Here is a 19574-nt window from a genome sequence, read left to right as displayed (position 1 = left end):
ATTTGGAGGGGAGTGGAAGAAGCTCTCCAGAGCCTTTCTGGCATCCCAGATCCCCTTTTAGCTAGCATCGTGTCCTTAGTGACCTCGCCTTCGCCCTCTGGATCCCCCAGCCCGGCTGTCTTCGCCGCTCCTTAGCCTGGCCACCCGCAGCGAGACCCACCACCTTCTCCCCACTCCCCACCCCGGGTTGCCTCCAAACCGTGGGGCAGCGCTGCGCCCGCCCCGCAGCCGCGCTTGCCCCACGCCCCCCGGCGACCTCCCCAGCACCTCGGGGTCCCGCGTCCCGGTCCAGCGTCCCCCCGCACCCCAACGCCCTGCAGTCCTCAGCCTCCTCTTCCAGCCCCAGTCGCAGAAGCTGTCAAGCAGCTGAACCAGCCCCCCGAGCTCCCGCGTCTCCTCTCCTTCCTTTGTGTGCGCGCGAGCGGAGTTGGGGCGGAGGGAGAAGGGGGAGGTCGCTCTGTCTGTCTGGCTCCCCCGCCGCCTCTGCCCGGGCTGCTCGAAGTGCCGCTGGGGAGGCAGGAGCCCAGGGGAGGGTGCAGGAGCTGGCGGGGCGCCTCCGGGCCGCCCGGGCGCTGTGGTCCCACCCGCGCGCGGGGGAGCGCGGACCACAGCTGGGGCTCGACTGGAGGCACGGTTAGTCCGCTCCCGCCGCCCCTCGGCCTCCCTCGGCTCCTACCTAGCCCCCGACACGCGGAGAAGAGCGTGCAAAGGCGCCGAGAGGGACGGAAACCACAAATAAATAGCGGCGGCAGCAGCGCGTCATCTGGTGGAGCAGGAAGTGCAGGCAGAGTCCGGAGGCTGGTGCTTTGCTGCGCGTCCCCAGGACTTTGCCATGGGCTGGGGGCCGCTAAGGCTGCGAGCGGTCGCGCTAGGGCAGCGGCGGCGTCCGCTCCGGGGCTGAGCCAGCAGCGACGCGCGGGGCGCGCGGAGATGGCAGCGTCCAGCAACTCCAGCCTGTCCGGCTCCTCGGTGTCCTCCGGTGAGTTTCAGCCCGTCGGGCGCAGGCTGCCGCGCTGGCTCTCTCGCCCCTGCCCTCGCCCCGCGCCCCGGGATGGGTAGAGCCTACCTGTGGCCGTCCTGCCCCCTCTCTCGGAGTGAGGGCAGGCGCCCGGTGGGACACTGGTTCGGTTTGCCAGCACCCGGGGCGCCCACGGCACCTCCGCGCCTGACATCTGACAGCGCAGAGGTGGGAGAGCGGTGGCGCCCTTAGTGTGCGAACGCGAGGGTTCTGGAGACTTGGGGAGCAGCAGCGGGCGAGAAGCGAAAGGAGCAGGGCGGGCTCGCACTTTCTGGCGCAGCGGGAACCTGGGCTAGCGGGGCGCGGAAGGTTAGGGTGCCGCTGGGCGCCCGGACTGGCTTGCGGTGCGGCTCCCGCCGGGCTGGATGCCCAAATCCAAGGAAGAGAGGAGAAAACCCCCGCTCCTCGCAGACTTGATTTTCTTTGTTTGTTTCAGAAATTAGCTCCGTGGAGACACAAGCTTGGGGCATGGTGTGAGATAGAAGTAATGAAGGGTTTCTGTGTTTCTGGTCCTGATTGAAGCGAGTTAGAGGAAGGAAGGTCGAGCCCCAACCTCTGACAATTTGCCGGTTTACAAGTGTGTGTGTGCGTGTGTGTGTGTGTGTGTGATTTTTTTTTTCCTATGTGGCCTCTTGGACATTTTCTTATAATACTCTCTAATTTTACTTTCCGGGCATACATTTTGTTTTCAAGTGTGGCTGAGCAAGGGGAGGGCTTCTTTCAGCATTTTTAATGGTTGATCGGCAGGTCTGATGAAGAGAAAAAACTGCTAATGAGCCTGAAGGAATAGGAATCAATAGAAACAGACCCTCTGGTTTCTGAGTATGACAGGTTTCTAATCAGAATGATGCATTAGGTAGAATTCTTCTACCTCCCTGGTCCCCGAAAACTTTAATGACAAACCCTAAAGGCGTAGCTGATAAGACATTTAGTGTAGTATACAGTCTTCCGGGGTCAAGAGGGTCTTGAAATCCTCAGGAAAATACTCAATATGTTAATATTGTATTAATTCCTATTGTGTGTGTGTGTGTGTGTGTGTGTGTGTGTGTTTTATTACAATCACCCAGACATTAAACTCTGAGAACAATCACCTGGTTGGGACCATTGGACAGAAAACCTGTCATAAATAAGCCATATCTATAGATGTGTAACTAATTTAATCATAAATGCAAGGTGAGTTTGACTAAGGTACGATTGTGATGTGGCACAAGGTGATCCCTTGAAAGCCATCTGTTATCTTTTTTGGCAGTTTCAGTTCCTGGGAAATGGCACCTCCTTTCTTGATCACTGCCAACTAATCAAAAGCACAGTGTTGTTAGGCATATGATAGAGTTCAAGTTGCTGGTAGTAGCAGCCAATGGGGCAGAACAGTCATATCTTATTAAGAGCAGCAACAAGTTGACTGCCTGTGGTTTTAATTCTGAGAACTCAGCAAATGTTACAGGGTATTTTTAGTACCCCCAAACCACTGTTGCCGCTTTTCAATTCATTTTGGTTGACTAACATTGAATTTAAAATACAGTGATGTTGGCTTACGATTAGCATATGGTTAGCCCTCTCGGAAAGCTGCCCACTAGAAAAGGGACTGGTGGGTGGAGAGGTGGCCACAGGAAAGAAGAATGGAAAAAAGACAAGAAGGCCGTATTCTCATGTGATTTACTGATGGCATAAATTATAGATGGTGTGGCATCTGAACATTCAGATCTTGGTATAGCTTAAGGAACCTGATAGAAAAATTGAATTCGGGCTTCAGAAAAATACATGGGTTTGAAGTCATGCAGTACGAGCTTTAGATGTTGGTAACTGCTTTGCAGATAGGATGGAGATGCTTATGATGGGTCTCCTTCTTGCTTGAGTTACCACTGTTTTAAATCCTAATGGGAACTGGGAAATTATGTGAACACCAAAATTCAAAAAAGTGGGCATGGGTATACTATTTGATGTGGATCAGACTGGCCTATGAGCTTATATTGCTTAATACACCAATTAATCAGGTGCTTTGTCTTGAAAAATGCAAGAAGCTGTAGTTCTCTTTTTACGCACACTTACCATCGTGTGGATCATGAATAATTCAGACAACACAAGCAATTCACACCTGTGAGAGGTGTTGGGCATTAAAGAATAGAGCCTGTTTGTTGTGGCAGCTGCGTTCTCCCAGGCAAAGGCCAGATTATATGAGAAAATAGGGCACTCTATCAACGTATTAATCACCTTTTTCCGCATAGGGCCAATTATGTGCCCCGAAGTAAGTTTCTAAACGTCAGTTTCAAGGAGGCTGATTGAGGAACATATTTTTAGGATCCCTTCTAGTTCCGAAGTTCTGGGATTTTTGTTCTTGTGTTCTGGCTGCCCCCATTTACCAGTTGGGTAATTTGGAGTGAGTTAGTTGCTCAACTCTCCAAGCCTCAATGTCCTCATCTGTAGATAAGGCTAATGTTAATAACGGGACTTACTCATAGGAATGCTATGTGGTTTAAATGAGATAGAGTGTGTAGAGCAGTTAGCCCAGGGTGTGGCACTTAGTCAGTGTTTGGTGTTAATAAATTTTGCTCCTTTGAGGAATGACATAGAAGGCACTTCATGGCTCAGACTTTAGGTACAGAAATAAGACCAACACACATAAAATTTGCCCCTTACATTGCATGTTAAATTTGATCTTGAGGTCTGAGGTCCATTAAATAAGCAGTCATTAAGTATATTTTAGGTTTCGGGCACTGTCCCAAGAGTTTGGAATAGAAAGATGAATTAGGATCCTTTCCCTCACTGTCCAGCCACAGAGACGGACGACAAATAGTAATCTATATTCCAGTTGGGTAAAATGACTTATGTGGAGGAGAGTGCAAGGAAGAGAGTGATTCCTTCAGTAGGCAGGAGTCAGTGGAGGTGGCCTATCAGTTGGGGCTTAAAGGATGAGTGAGATTTTTTTCCCAGATAGCAGGAAAGGCGTTTCAGGAAGAGGAAGAGCATTTCAGGAAGACCTCCAAGGGCCTAGAGGTGGGGAAGTCTATGGCCCAATTCTCAACTTCCTTTCTTAGATCTGCTGTTGATCCATTTTGAAGGTGCTATCTCTTCTCTGGACGGTTATACCTAGAGACCCATTAGCAGCATGGTGCAGAGAGGAGCTAGGTCACTTACGAGTGCTGCTGATGTAGGGAGGAGGTTTTCTTTCCATTTGGGTAGCAGTGGGTTTGATGGAACAGCTCCCTGGAAGCCTTAGGACATACTTGGGCAATTGAGCAGGAAAGAAGGAACTGTTGATTCTGTAGTGAGTAGCATATGGAGAGGTGAACTCGAATAATATGGGTTAAACCTCTCTTAGAGGAATAGATGTGGAAGATTTAGGTTTGGTTGTGTTTGCACAGAGAGTAAAGATCTGATAATTCACTCAGTAGTAAACTCAAAGTTATCTGATTTTCCTGAGAATATGTTCTCACTTGCTGTTGTTGAACCACAACACCCAAGTGTGTCATTTATTCTGCATTACCAACTGAGACATAACAAATGAAATAATCAGGTTAAAATTAATTTTTAAATACATTTTCCAAGAACTGTTCAGAAATTTTCTTCTGGAATATTCAATTATGTATGGAAGAAATTGCTTTGGCTTTGTTTTAATGATAACTGCTAGTAATTAAATTTCACAATCACCTAGATTGGCAGGAAGGTTTGATTACGTTTATTATTTTAAATGGAAAAAAAAAAAAGATTGCTATCCTTAAGCTTTTACTCTAGCCTGTGGTACTTGATTGTATTCTGAAATAAAGAGTGGTTGATTTGCAAAATAGTTTTGCTAATAATCATGGGCAATACTGGCTTTTATAATTGAAAGAAGAACTTCTTGCATTTTAGTGATGTGATTGCCAAATGGGTAATTTCACAGAGTAAAAAAAAAGAAAGAAAGAAAAGAAATCAACTCAAGTAAAGTAATAAATAAAAAAGCTATGAGATGTTTTCCAGTAACTGAACAAGGTAAAAATTAAATATTAAAGGGACACCCAGGATAAGAAGTTGTTAAGATTTTGAGAACATTAAACGCACTGTATTATAGAAATCAAATCAACATAGACGTTAAATTACAATGCAAATGAAAAAAGGTAAAAATCAGTATTTATGTGTAGAGTCATCAAAACCTTAATTAGGAAAAGAATATTCCTAAATGAATTGAGGGATTTATTTCCCCAAATTTTATACAATAATAATGTGGGCCAAATAAATAATGCTATTTTCTGCTGTCATACCGGTTTGATCCTAGAAGTGATATATAGAAATTTTCATTACTCATTATTGGATGGTCAGAATCAGTGACATTTACAAATCTTTCATACCCCTAGATGCAGAAGGTTAAAACTGAACTATGATAATGCTGCCAGTGTGTAATTAGAAACTCCATGGATCTAATATTACAAAACAGAATAACTTTGTTGAAACAGTCATTCAGAGAAGTCTACTTTTGGACCCCCGAATTATTCAGGAATATTCAATTTTGTGTAAAGTAAAGGTCTTTACCTTTGTTTTAGTGATAACTACTGGTAATTTAATTTCATAATCTCCTAGAGGGTCAGAATGATTTGATTACTTTTGTTATTTTAAAGCACCAAAAAAATTGTGATTTCCAAAAAATTGCAAATTAAAAAAAAAAATCGCAAAGCTGAAATTAATGTCCTGAAAGAAATCATTCACTCAGATGAAGAGTGTTGTTCTTTGCTGTTATTCTGGTGACCTTCCCACATCTCATTTTAACTTACTAGATTTTTTCACTGCTCCTTTGTGGGAACCCAGATGAATCCAGTGATACAGAATCTGAGAGGACAGACTTTTCTTAAGCATGACTACCTGCTTGTCGGGTTTGACAAGGGCCCACTGATAGGTGTACTCTTGCTAAAATGCCAACCCCCCCACCTTTCCAACAACCCTGTGAAGTGTTTTCAAAGACACTGCCATTTGTTCAACTTTTGGGGTACGCAAACACCGGGTATTTTTTGAGGCCAGTCCATGTGGGATTCAGCTGGACAGTGTGTTCTCTGAGCTGCAACCTGGGGCTTGGCGCGGGTGTCAGCCTGCTGAAGGCCGTCTGCTGCTCTGCGGGAACTCCTGTTTTTGTGCAATGGTGAAAATAATCGGACACTGGGTTTGGAAAACCTATGCATGAGCAGTGTCACATTGGTATGTTTTGGAAAAGAGTTTTCTGCCAAGAGATCAAGATTCTTGCCAAGATAGTTAGAAGCAGAGAAAGAGAAAGGGACCTAGTGATAGACCTATGATTAATAGAGTCCATCTATCACCCACCCATCATTTATCTTTTATGAATGTATTCACATTTCATGACTCCTGATGTGTATCATTTAATTTTCAAAATGAATGACTTTCCTTCCTTCCTTCCTTTCTTCTTCTCTTCTTTTTACTTTTCTCACATGTTATTATGTTGGTCAGATTTCTATTTAGAATTTTTTTTTCATCAACCCTGTATTTGGTCTTACTTGACTATTAGTTTCCAAATCCTCTAAGCAGCTTCCTGCTTCTCTCTCCATTTGTTGAGTGGGAATGGAAGCTGGTTTTCTGTTGCTTGCATGGATTCTGGTCAGGGGATCAGGATGGATACCCTTATCTCTAATGCATGCTGGTTGGTGTGACAGAAAAAACTCATGTGTCTCAAAGTTACTAACAGAAGCAGAGGTTTATTTAAAGTCTCCATCACTAGAGGGAAATCCAGTTAGGAATGTGCTGGTCCCACAGGCAGTCTGGTCTGCAACCAGACCCATGTGTCTGTTCACTGGGATCTGAGGCTGAAGACTTGGCATGAGTGCACTGCCAAGTGACGATAAAACTTTGCGGCTCTGTACCCAGGGAGAGCCATCCACCAGCTGCTCGTGCAAATAGCCTGCGTTTCTCCTCATTTATTATTAATCGAACACCTTTGTGGGGTCCAATCTTTGAACAGTCTTTACAGCATGGTCTAATTACAGCTTTGCCTTGCTTCAGTAGCTTGGCCTGTCCAAGTCACCCAACCTCAGCCATAAAAAGAGTTATTTCAAATCATCCGATGCCCGAGTTCCCATAGACATTCTCTAATAAAGGTGTTCAGTGAATAGCCTTATTTAAAATATAATCACCCAAGGCCAGAGGTTACGTTGATTAAGATTCCTGGAATTGAGACACCGTCTATGTATTTTGTGTGGGCTGCCAACCACCACTTGCCTTGGTGGACCTGCTGGGGAGAACACTTTTTCAAGAAAGGCTACATGCCACTTGCCTGGCAGAATCCACTAGATGTAGAGAAGCAGTCTACATCCTTGAGCTGGCAAGAAACCTCATGTTCCAAAATGTGTCTTCGTTACATGTTGTAGGAAGAGCCCTAACCTCAGAGTCAGAAGATCTGGACACTGAAACCTTTGACCAAAGCATTGACCAGGGCACCTAAACCCTTAACTAGGCTCTTAAAGAGGCTTTAAGCCCTAACTATGACCCTTAAACCATTAACCAAGACTCTTGAACCCTTAGCGGAAGTTCCTAAATGATTAATGTAGGCATTTAAACCAGATACTTACTTAACTAAGCCCTTCAACTAGCTAACGATGTGACCTTTGGTGAAATCAGCCTTTCTGAGCTTTAAAACCTGATGGCAAACGGCAGATATAACAACCTGTTTCCCAGAATTGACGTGAGCATTAACAGGGGTGATGGAAGGATGGCCTCCTGTAGGCCTGGCTGTCCTATCTGCTCAGTAGATGCCAATACCTCCTCCTGCCCTGAACATCTTTGAGCTTCCATTCCCTTGCTGCTTTTTTTTGTTTTGTTTTGTTTTTAAGATTTTATTTATTTATTTGACAGAGAGAGTGAGAGCGAGCACAGGCAGAGGGAGCAGCAGAGGGGGAGGGAGAAGCAGGCTCCCCCGCTGAGCAGGGAACCTGTCAAAGGGCTCCATCCGGACTTGAGATTGTGACCTGAGCCAAAGACAGATGCTTAACTGACAGAGCCACCCAGGCACCCCTCTCTTGTCTTTAAACCAAATTTCTGGTGAATTTATCCCACACTGTTGTCATTCCTGAAGTATACTATTTGGGAAAAGGCTTAGTAAACTGGAAAAGCAGCTAGCAATCCTGAATGGTTTTTATGTCTCACTCTGTTTACATGGAATCCTCAGGGTATTTCTCTGAGGTAGACCACGAGTCCCCTTTGCAAACAAAGGCATCGGTTCAGAGGGGGCACAGAGATTGGATTCCCGGTGCTAGGATTGGAGCAATGTCTCCTTCATTTCAAAGAGTAGGATTTTTCGTCTTGAAACCTAAAGAGTTCATTTTTTATTCTATCTCATTTTTAAAGTGTCTGACATAAAATTTAAGGCTGAAATGCATGCTTATTGTTAACAGAGAAAATACAGTAATACAGTTGTGCTTTATTTTGTTGCCCTTGGTGGTTATCCAGACCCACCTCCGATCTGACTAAAGTTTATTCTCACTAGCGTTAGGGACTGGGAGGTGTTATCAAGGGAGTGGTCTGTAGCGAGATCCCGTAGGGGATTGGGCTTCTGGATATCAGTACTTAAGAACAGTCTCATGAGGTGACGGGTATAAAGTGTTCATCATATTAGTCTTGCAACTTTTCTAAGGTTTGAAAATTTTCCAAATAAAAGAAAAAAGATCGAGGGGGAGAAAAAAAGAATAGTTGTTACTTTGCATTCAATTGACTGTCTTCACCGGAGTCTTAAAAGCATTCCATTTTGTGTGTGCTCATCAAATCTTGTGATCCCCTTGTGAAACTCTCAGGTTCTGAATCCTCAGCCTGAAGACTATATATTTGTTAGCTTCTATCTTAAGTGAAAAGTACAGGAACTGAAATTACAGAAGGCGTTCTGGTAGACCATATGCAACACTTCTTACCTGAGAATGTTTTTTTTTTTTCCTCCTGATCTGCTTTGACTTTACATTTCGTTACAGGTTTCAAGGGAGGAGGGGACTTGTAGGTTGTTCTAGCAGATTCCAGAATTATATAAGTAAGAGAATCAGGTTCAGAGGAGCTCCAAGAACTGCCCAGAGCCGTTCAGCTAGTTGATTGTGGAGCTAGATCTGGAACGGACCTCTAGGACCCACGTTTCTAGAATATTCATCCTCCATCCCCTTTTCTGGCTCATCCTAAGGAGTAGCATTATCCTTAGAGAATTTCTTACAGCTGGTTTCCCCCCCCCCCCTTGTCTGGCTTCATGGAAGCTGTTCTATTTAATTATTTAATATTTTCAAAAAAGGAGTCATAAAGTGCTTTGTGTTTTATGTGAGCCTTGGATCTCAAGGCTGATGTGCCAAGAGTGGCATAAAGATTTAAGTGACCTAGCCCCTGCCCTAACTATAGATAGTTGCGCTATCCAATACGGTAACCACTAGCCACATGTAGCTGTTTAAATTTCAAGTTTAAATTTAAATTTAAATAAATTCAGTTCCTTAGTTGCATGAGGCACATTTCAATGCTCAATAACACCTGTGCTTGCTGGCTACCATATTAGACCATGCACAAATAGAACATTTCCATCATCCTGTGGAAAATTCTATTGGGCAGCCCTGGTAGACAGGGAAGGTGGTTCTAAGAGAGGGACATTACTCATGTAAAATTAATAAGCTATGGATAGCAACTTTGATAGAATGTTCTCCCATTCCTATATTTGTTATGCTGCTTAGGTTATATTTCACTAATTTTGCAAATTGACTTTTTTTTAAAGTAATTTTTTTTCATAACTTTGAGGGGGACTGTGGAATGACAGCTGGAGGATGATGTTGGGGAGAGTAATTAAATGTTTATAAACTCTTCTAGTCTTCAAATTGGATTCAAGCTTTTTAAAAAATGGTCTGTAGTTTTCCTAATGATAACTCCCATTTCTTTTTTTAAAAAAAGTTCTACAGTGAGTTATAATTTCACCCTCAAAGAGGAAGAAAAACGCCCATGTCCAGAAGTAGTTTGGACCTTATAATTGTATCTCTTCCAAAACATCATAAAGAAAATAAGAAAATTGTGAATGTGTGGACTGAGGTTGCTAGTGGCATATCCAAGCTGTGCTATTTAAAGGAGATTTTCTACCAACTTGGCCATCAGCAAACCATTTGCCTAGAAGTATTTTACTACTGCAAAAGACCCACATATGGGGCAAAGCAAATCCATCGGTTTTTAGAATATAAGTCAGTTTTGGGAATCTTCAGCACATTTAATTGGAAGAAAATGCATGCAAATAAGTTGCAGGAACATAACAGTTCCTAAGAAAAGGAAGCTGCCCTCCTCCTTGAACTTCTGTTACCATCTTCAAGTGCAACAAGCAAATGGAAAGGTAGATGGTATCTTTAAAGGGTCAAACAACTGTCAAGACAAAGGTGGAGGGGCTCCTGGGTGGCTCAGTTGTTAAATGTCTGCCTTTGGCTCGGGTCATGATCCCAGGGTCCTGGGATCGAGACCCATATCAGGCTCTCAGCTCAGAGAGCCTGCTTCTCCCTTTCCTTCTGCCTGCTGCTCCCCCTACTGTGCTCTCTCTCCTCTCTGTCAAATAAATAAATAAAAAAAAAAAAAAAAAAGAGGTGGATATTGAGGCCACTGGATTCAGATGTAATAGCCAGAGGTCCATGGCATGTATGGCTTAGTCCTTTTTGACATAACTCAGATCATACGTTTAGGGCAGTGTGAATCACAGAATCACTTGGGTGGGTGATCACCATCTATAATTCTTTTCTCATCAGAGACCGTGTACCTCAACTTCCTCTTGTCCTCTGTACCCTCAGGACTGTCTGAGCACTGAGTTCTTTAAGGAAACAAAGCCTGCATTCCTTATTTATTTGACATATTGCACACAAACAAAATAAAGTGCTTTTTCTTTTTCTTTTTATTACCATGTTGTTTATTCCAGGCTGGATTCATTAGTAGTCAGAGAGGCAGGCAGAGAGAGAGGAGGAAGCAGGCTCCCCGAGGAGCAGAGAGCCTGATGCGGGGCTCGATCCCAGGACCCTGGGATCATGACCTGAGCCAAAGGCAGACGCTTTAACCCACTCAGCTACCCAGGCGCCCCTGCTTTTTCTTTTTTTAATGATTTATTTATTTGAGAGAGAGAGCGAGCATGAGTAGGAGGAGGGACAGCTAGAGAAGGAGAGAGAATCCTCAAGCAGACTCCCCACTGAGCTTGGAGGCCATCATGGGGCTCAGTCTCACGACCTAGAAATCATGAGCTGAGCCAGAATCAAGAGCCAGCCACTCAACCGAGTGAGCTACCCAGCTGCCCCTAAAGTGCTTTATCTTAAATAATTTTGCTTCTAAGGAATACACCAAGAGATCAATGTTTGGGACAACAAGGAAACAGGGAAAAGGGAGTACGGTTTGAAGGGTCAGTTTTCTGCAGCAGGTACTAGAGTGTGTGCCTGCAACACTGGCCTCCAACAGTCAGACCTATAAGAGTTTCAAGACTAAGCCCTGTACTGCCTTATCTGGTAGCCACGTGGGCTGTTCAGCTCTTGAAATGCTCCCAGTGTGACTGGAGATGCACTGCCAGGGTTTGAAGACTTAGTACAAAACAAAAAGAACATAAAATATCTCATAAATAACCTTGTTATATGTTATACATTGAGATGATAACATCCTTCGGATATTAGGTTAAAGAAAAGATACTGTAAAAATCAATCTCACCTGTTTACTTAAAAATATTTAATGTGGTGGCATGCCTGGGTGGCTCAGTCAGTTAGGCGTCCGACTCTTGATTTCAGTTCAGGTCGTGACCTCAGGGTCGTGAAATCAAGCCTGTGTCAGGCTTCGCACTGAGCGAAGTCTCTGCTTAGGTTTCTCTCTCCCCTTCTCCCTCTTCCCCTCTCCCTGCTCATGCTCTCTCTCCCTCTCTGAAATAAATAAATAAATAAATAAATAAATAAATAAATAAAACCTTAAAAAAATTTAACGTGGCTACTAGAATATTTAAGATTAGAGATGTGGCTCACATCATACTTGTATTGGACAGCCACCAGTCTGGGAGTCCCTAGTGAGGATGTTTTAGCCTTTCTCACAGAATTCATCACACAAATCCTGCTGATTCACTGCTCCATGGCTCCCGTCATTGCAGCCCTGCACACTTTCTCAGCCTGAAACACACCCTCCCTTCAGCGTGGCCTGGTTCAGCCTCCACTCGCAGGTCTGTGTTGTCTTACTGCCGGACATGGAGAGATGTCCTTCAATTTTGCTGGGTGTGTACAGAGATTTTGACATGAGGTAAAATAAAGACGGACAGGTTGGAACTTCATCAGATTCTTGTTGATACAGGTTTTGTGCTTTGTTTTAAGGCTTTACTGTCATTCTAGACTTTACATATTTGCTTGTTAGATTTATGGGCACTCCTCCTCCAAAGAAAGCCCGTAATGCTAGGAAGTTGGGTAGAAAAATTGACAGAACAAGGGACACAGTTTTCTCCTGACCTGAGTAGGAAATTCTTATCTGATAATGCTTGTACCAAGGCTTTTGCCACAAATATGCATATGTGTATAAAACATGTCTATGTGTGATATATGTCTGTGTTGCACACATATATGTCTGTATTTATGTGTATATGTATACACAGAAAGCAGAAGTGGATTAGGTTTCAAACAAAAGTTATTTCTGGACCAAATACAGAATATATAAGCTAATATCAAGGGAATAGCAAAGTCAAGCCTAGCATTACTTTTAGTAATGAAAAAATTCACTTGGGATTATGCTAATGATGTGTAGATATTAATACACATAATTTGGCTGCCTAATATTGATTTAAGTTGCTCATTCAAATTCACTTTATTATAGAAAAATTAGCCATTTTATTTTATAGTGTTTGTCCCTACAGACAGCGAAACCGTTAAGCCATGTTTATTAGGTAAATAACACTATTTTGCTGACTTTCATATGCAAAGAGAACATTACTGTGTCTCCCACAGGAAGTGCCCTATGAGTTATTACTCTCTGGCTGATTAGTTCAAGCCAGGTGTCCTCTCTGTTATCTCCCTCATGATCATTGTCCAAGGTTGAAGGTACTGTCCATGGCCAGGGCACGGAAGTTTTTTCTCCTATGTGATGTTAATATGTCCAAGGCTTGAACTTGATCCACGTGAAAGCCCTATGTTTGTTTTAAGGACCGAAATTAACCCACATGCCTTTTTTCCCAAATATGAATTCTTCCTCAGAGAAAAAAGCAATTGACAGAGGCTTTCCAACTCTCTTGAAATAATACCAGATTAAGATTAGGAACATAACCACAGCAAATCCTAGGCAATTACCAACAGAAGACACGATTTGGAATTAGACAATGTAATTTGTCATAAGAATGTAATAATTGCCAGAGTACTTACTTAGTTCAGCGTTCTAACCCCGGTAATAGCACTAAGGGGTATTTTGTAAAAACGCTCAGCAGCCTTTCAAGGAAGAGATGCCCTGCAGACATTTTACTTTTCATAAATAGCTGATGTAAATCTGTCGTTCAGGAATTCATGTAGACATGTTTCTGAGAGCATATGTAGTTTCAGCTTGTGGTCCTCCTCATAGCAATGAGTTCCTTCCATTTTCCACCCCTAGAGTGGACTGGTATTTCTTTTTATTGCTTTATGTTTCACTCTCCAAAACTTATTTCTAACATCCATTCTTGGGTTTTGTAAATTAATGTGGGTTCATTGGAACCCTGGACTTCAATAGGGGTGTTGTGTGTCAAGTGTGGGAAGCTGGCCCAAATACCAGCACCAACTGGCTAGGTAATTTGGTCCCCTCTGAATTTTCTGGTCCATAAAATGGGCTAATACCTGTGAAAGAAACTTGACAATTGAAAACTTGTGAACAAAACTTTGGTCTACTAAGTTTCATTCTTCAGTAGATGCTCTATTGGTCCCTTTTTTGGGTGATAAACGATCACTCAGAGTTCATGATTGTCTAATATAACTTGAAAAATCTCCTCTGAATATATTACCTTGCTCTTCACCAGCCTTTCAAAACCTTGATGTGTAAGTCCATCAGTTTAGAATTTCTCCATTTAGTGTAAGATTCCTCTGTGCAACCCACTTTCCCATAAACATTTTAAATTAGCCCAGACGAATCTCTCCTCCAAAGAGACACCATTCTTTATACTTTCTGGTCCAGAGGAGTGGCTCTTTTTTAAATTAAATTTGATGTAATAGCCAACCTATGCAAGTAAATCTTTGCAACAGACATTGAAGTTAGAAAGCACAGCAACAGAACTCTCATAAGGGAGTCGCTTAGTCTGGGAACATCACTTATCCTTGCCTCTTCTCCCTTCTCCCTTCCCTCCCCTGTCTTCTTTCACTCCCTTCCTCCAAAAGTAACCACTATGAATGTCCTGTTTACTATTACCTTGGTTTTCCTTCTTTAAACGATTTAAAGAAATAATCCAAAACCCATGCTTCACAAAGACAGATGTTTCTGTGTGTTTTGCTCACTGCCAATCTCCAGTACCTAGAACAGTATCTCGCATGCAGGAGGAAGTCAGTAATTGTTTAGTGAATGAATTTGTCTATATCCCAAACAATCTATCATAAGAATGCTGCTACAGCCCCTCCTTTATCTCTTACATGTAAATTAGTTCTGTAAGGGCATCATCACCGGTTCACATTAGACATACACCTTCAAAGATTTTTAGAAAATTAGGGTGTTGTTTTTTTTTTAATTCATAATACAGATTGTTTGCACTTAGGTGCAATAGGAGACTCCCAACAAAATCCCATGGACTTCTCTGGACCAGGACCACTTCTTAAACTTGATTTGTAGTTCTCAAGTACTTTTTAGGAGTGGATAACCACTCAAGGAGCATAAGTAGTGAAGCTAGAGCTGAGCAGGGAGAGCTGCAGAAAAGATTTTAGAAAGCGATACGGTGCATGTGCTGCAACAGGGGTGAGCCTTGAAAAGGTTGTGTGAAGGAAGCCAATTACAACAGATCAATAAGTATATGATTCCACCCATATGAAATATCCAGAATAGGCAAATCATAGAGGCAGAAAGCAGATAAGTGATTTCCTAAGGCAGGGAGGACCGGAGGGAACCTGGAGTGACTGCTAATGAGTATAGGTTTCCTTTTGCTGGTGATGAAATTGTCAGAAACTGACTGTGGTAATGGTTGCACAACTCTGTAATATACTAAAATTCATCGAACTGTACACTTTTAAGCAGGTGAATTGTAGGGTATGTAAATTCTGTCTCAGTAAAGCTGTTATTTACAAGAGACAAAAAAAGATGGATAGAATAAGGCTGAAAAGGGGAAAAGGTTGTAAAGTGAGCAGACTTGATCCATACATCAAGTTTTCCCTGATGGGTACTCATAATTAGGAGACATTCATTACATAGTCATTGAGAACACATGGGGTACACCCTCCTCTTCCCGTTTTTATTTCCACAGTTGTCTTTCTACTGATAGCCCCCAACCCCCTCAGAAGGCTCCACAGAAACGTGTCCTCTGTGATTGGCTCCCATGGTCAGCTCAACAATGCCTCCTTCCCCAGTGACCCCAAAGGCTGGTGTCCTCCCTCTGGCTGAAGAATGAGGGCCAGCAGCAGGTCTTCTCTGCTGATGCTGGACAAAGCAATTAGTGCATTTCTCATGACTAGTTAATTAGATTTTTGCACAGCTTTTCAAACCCTGGGCACAACTCTTACACGCCGTCAGTATAGAACGTGAGTCATCCAGGAACCCAGTTTCCTACCATGTAACCTGGGTACTGCAGAGTTTAATAGTACAGTGGTGCCTCTGTGGCTGCCTCCAGACGCCCCCACTGGGTGGATGCACGTGCAGACATTTCCAGGGGCATCACCTGCTGGCTCTTTTGTTGTTTCTAATCAAAGAATGGGCACCTTTTGATCAGGTCAGATCACAGCACTGTACTCTTAGTACTGTAAATACTTCGTTAGAAAGATGACACAGGTGCCATTGTCTCAGATGTTCTGATAGTGCTTACTTTAACCGTGAACAAGTAAAGAAACATGTGTTTGATTAAATATGATTTAAAATATGAGTATTTCAAATATGAAGTTTTCCAGAACCACATAGAGTTCAGGATAATGAATCCAATCAATAAGCATTTGGAAAAGTAGCTGCTGGCTTTGGAGGGCCAGGTGTGGGAGAAATCCCTCTCCTCTCCCTGCTAGTGTAGTGACTCCCAGAATAAGATACTTTCTGCTGGTTGGAGGAAGATCTGGCTCTGGCGGGGAGCTTGTGGAGATAAAAATCGGCATTTTGGGGGAATAGAGTCCCTGTGTGGCCACTTCCATGGGCAGCCTTCAATCTTCAATGGTGTGTAGGAGTTTATAGCAAGGCTGGCTCCCCTTCGAACTGTTCATGTCTTGTCCTTCTTACTCCTCATGGGACAGCAAACATAGGCACCCCCACAAAGTACAAACAGATGCCTATACATGGGAGTGCGAAGGCAAGGCAAGTACTGAAACATCTTCTTCCCTGAAGTCTCATTCCTAGTCTTTTCCTGGCACCCAGGACAGGAAGTGGGTATGCACTACAGTGAATTTGTTGTTCCGTGTCCTCCCTCGGGGGAAACTCTGGCTGCCTTGTGTTCCCTACGACAGCAGCACACGGCGGCCAAGGTATTGTGCCAGGTGTTGGCCTCTGCACCTGCTCTTACCTATCACTGGGGGGGATGGATTTCATTCCCGGCCCCTCCCACAGCAGTCCCGCTTTATCCGCGGTTTGGCTTAGCGGTCATCCACCGCGCTCAGGAAGCGGCTTGTCTGTCCTCTTTCTGATGAATCAGCGGGAGGTTGGTGGTACCCTAACTCTGCCCCGCCGTGCTTAAGTCATCTCATCCCGTGAGCATGTCTTCACCTCTTACCATCCCGGAAAGAAGAAGGGTGAGTACAGTGCAATAATTTTTGGAGAGCGACATCACGTTGACATAGCTTTTATTACAGTATATTGTTATAATTTTTTCTTTCATTAATTGGTACTGTTTTTAATCTCTTACCGGGCCTCATTTATAAATCGAACTTTATCGTAGGTTTGTATATATGGGAAAAAAGCAGTATGGTTTATTACTCTGCGGATTTAGGCACCCACTGAGGGTCTTGGAAGGTATCCCCCACAACCGTTGGGTAAGGGTGGGGGGGCGCTGTACTTTCGAATGCCACAGACCAAGCTTTCCCTAACAAGAGGTGCTGTCATGCAGCTTTTCTCATGTTAACACTAACATGCATAACACATTCATGCCTCACCACTTCCGCCGTAGAACGTTCCAGGGTGCAATTATTGTATGGGTTAGGATGTTTCTGCTGCAAATACAGAGAGCCCTGAAAAGAAGTGGGAGGTAGGATAACCAAACACTATGGCGTCTGACTCTGTCGGCTTCTCTGCAATTCTCTTGGCTCTCTCTTCTTGGTGGAGGGCCTTTGTCCTTAGTTTCCCTCTCCTTTTGGTGTTAAGATGAGAGAAGCACTACCTGGCATCATAGTTAGAAAGAGTAAAGGAGTACAGATTCCCCTGCTGTCAGAGAGTAGATGTCCTATGAAATTTTTTGTAAGCCACAATGATATAAAGCGAAAAAGCATTTACCATTAATTTATATGGGAAGATTTGTGAGCATTCCCAGACTCAAGAAATAAACCTCTCTTTGACTTTTTTGATACCTTAGAACACATCTTGCTCACGGATATACAAAATAAATCAAGATAAAACACAGAGGCTCACAGACACCATTCAAAGCTATCTGGCTAGATGCTGAGTATAGTTTTTGGGGACGGAACTTGGTGGGACCACACTCGCTGCTGGAGTTCCACACTGCCTTTATAACTGCTCACTGCAAAACCTATGCTGAATGCTATCTGTGCTTTTCACGTCTTTTTTTTTTTTTCTTTTTTGCAACAGCTAAAATCCTTTTTGGGTTTCTTTTGGCTAGTGAAAATGTAGGTTAATAGGTCTTTTGTAAAAGAGAAGTGGTGTAAGGCAAACTTTTGAACAACAGGGGATACCTGTAATCTCTTTCTCCTGACTGTGTGAAAAGTGAGAAAACCTTTCTCAGAAGCTCCCCTTCTCATAGCCAACTTCCCCTTGCTTCCTGGGTCACAGTTTGGTCACATGCTTATATGCAAGGCAGTCCCTGGCAAGGAGACTAGGATTTCCCTGATACTGTCTGTCTAGTCTTGACCTCCTTCCTAGAATGGGCATGGGACTAGACTCTTCCAAAGGGGTGAGGACACCTGAACAAAACAGGGTTCCGTGAAGGAGGACAGAGGATTCAAGAGTGTCTGGCAAAGTAATGTCACAAATGTCCTTAGCCTTTGGAATCTCTAAGGCCACCACAGAAATACTGAGAGTTTTAAGAAACCTGGCCTCTCCCACTCAAAGGACTTACTATAGTCTAGTTGAGAACAAAACAACTGGTGAATGTATTTAGTCTGTAGTAATATTCACTTCGTGACCAAAATGTTTCTGCTTCCCTTCCAAATTAAAGTGACCAGCTTTTACCGATGCCTTGCTTTCTTTGGTTAGTGCCTTATGAATTGAAGCACTTTGTTTTATGGTTATGGAAAAATACAGAATGATTCTAGATAGATTCCTTAGCTCTGATGAAAAGTTGGACAGTGAGGATTGAAGGTTTTGATTCTTTTTTTTTTTTTTTTTAGATTTTATTTATTTGACAGAGATCACAAGTAGAGAGAGGGGCAGAGACAGGCTCCCTGCTGAGCAGAGAGCCCGATGCGGGCTCGATCCCAGGACCCTGAGATCATGACCTGAGCCGAAGGCAGAGGCTTAACCCACTGAGCCACCCAGGTGTCCTGAAGGTTTTGATTCTTGACTGAATTTACCATCCCTGGGCCTGGTGTAAGTTGGACTGGTTTTATTAGAAATTCAGGGAATAATAGTAGATAATTCAACTGCTCCTGGTTGCTATGGCAAGGAATTCTTCAAGCTTTCATTTATGAGAAATAGTGATCATTAGGAGCTCTTTGTTTTAAAACAGAGAGCCCTGCAAATTGTCAAGGCTTGAGTGGAACAAATAGATGATTGGCACCTAATTGGAGAAAGAATCTCAGGTTATTTCTGAAGAAACAAGACCAGGCAGATGGCTTTTGGAGAGCAGATTCCCGTTTGTCATTTTTATGGCAGGCCAGAGTGTGTAAAGATCACTGGACAAGGAGCCATATGACCCCGGTCTATGGTGGTTCTGGCTCAGCATTTGCTTTTCATACAGCCTGGGGCAAATTACATTATCAATTTGTAACTTTTTGATGCTCGACTGTAGAATTATTAGGTTGAACCAGATTATCTTGAGGGTCTTGAAAATTTTATGATTTTCTGACTCTGCCTATTTCTTCTTGCTGATTTATAGTGCATTGGTGGGATCCCCAAGGGAATAAGCCTCCCCCCCCACCCCAATACACATTGTTCACATAGCAATTCCCACTGACACCATTTGTAGTAGGCACCCCAGTGTAAGACATCACAACTACTGGGGGTCTGTGCTGCACTCACATTTCAGCCCTCTGTCTCCTAGTAAGCCCGGAGATTTTCCAAGGGTGCTCCAGGTTAATATTAGACAAGCCTTTTGGAATGCGACTCACACTAAGAAATACATTTT

The 19574-nt window shown here is 43.4% G+C and overlaps 1 protein-coding gene across 1 annotated transcript in view; it reads left to right on the top strand.

The window, feature by feature from the left end:
• The first annotated feature begins 368 nt into the window (after window positions 1-368).
• Window positions 369-19574, top strand: part of CHN2 (chimerin 2) — a 291065-nt gene continuing 271859 nt past the window's right edge. Inside the window, exon 1 of the mRNA XM_032872434.1 lies at window positions 369-979. Coding sequence (XP_032728325.1) covers window positions 931-979 — 49 coding nt within the window. The 5' untranslated portion in view covers window positions 369-930. The remainder of the gene's footprint in view (window positions 980-19574) is intronic.

The sequence above is a fragment of the Lontra canadensis genome, unplaced genomic scaffold, assembly GCF_010015895.1.
Source record: "Lontra canadensis isolate GAN:19392208 unplaced genomic scaffold, GSC_riverotter_1.0 scaffold2, whole genome shotgun sequence".
NCBI classification, from domain to species: domain Eukaryota; kingdom Metazoa; phylum Chordata; class Mammalia; order Carnivora; family Mustelidae; genus Lontra; species Lontra canadensis.
This window is presented reverse-complemented; position numbering and strand designations above follow the sequence as displayed.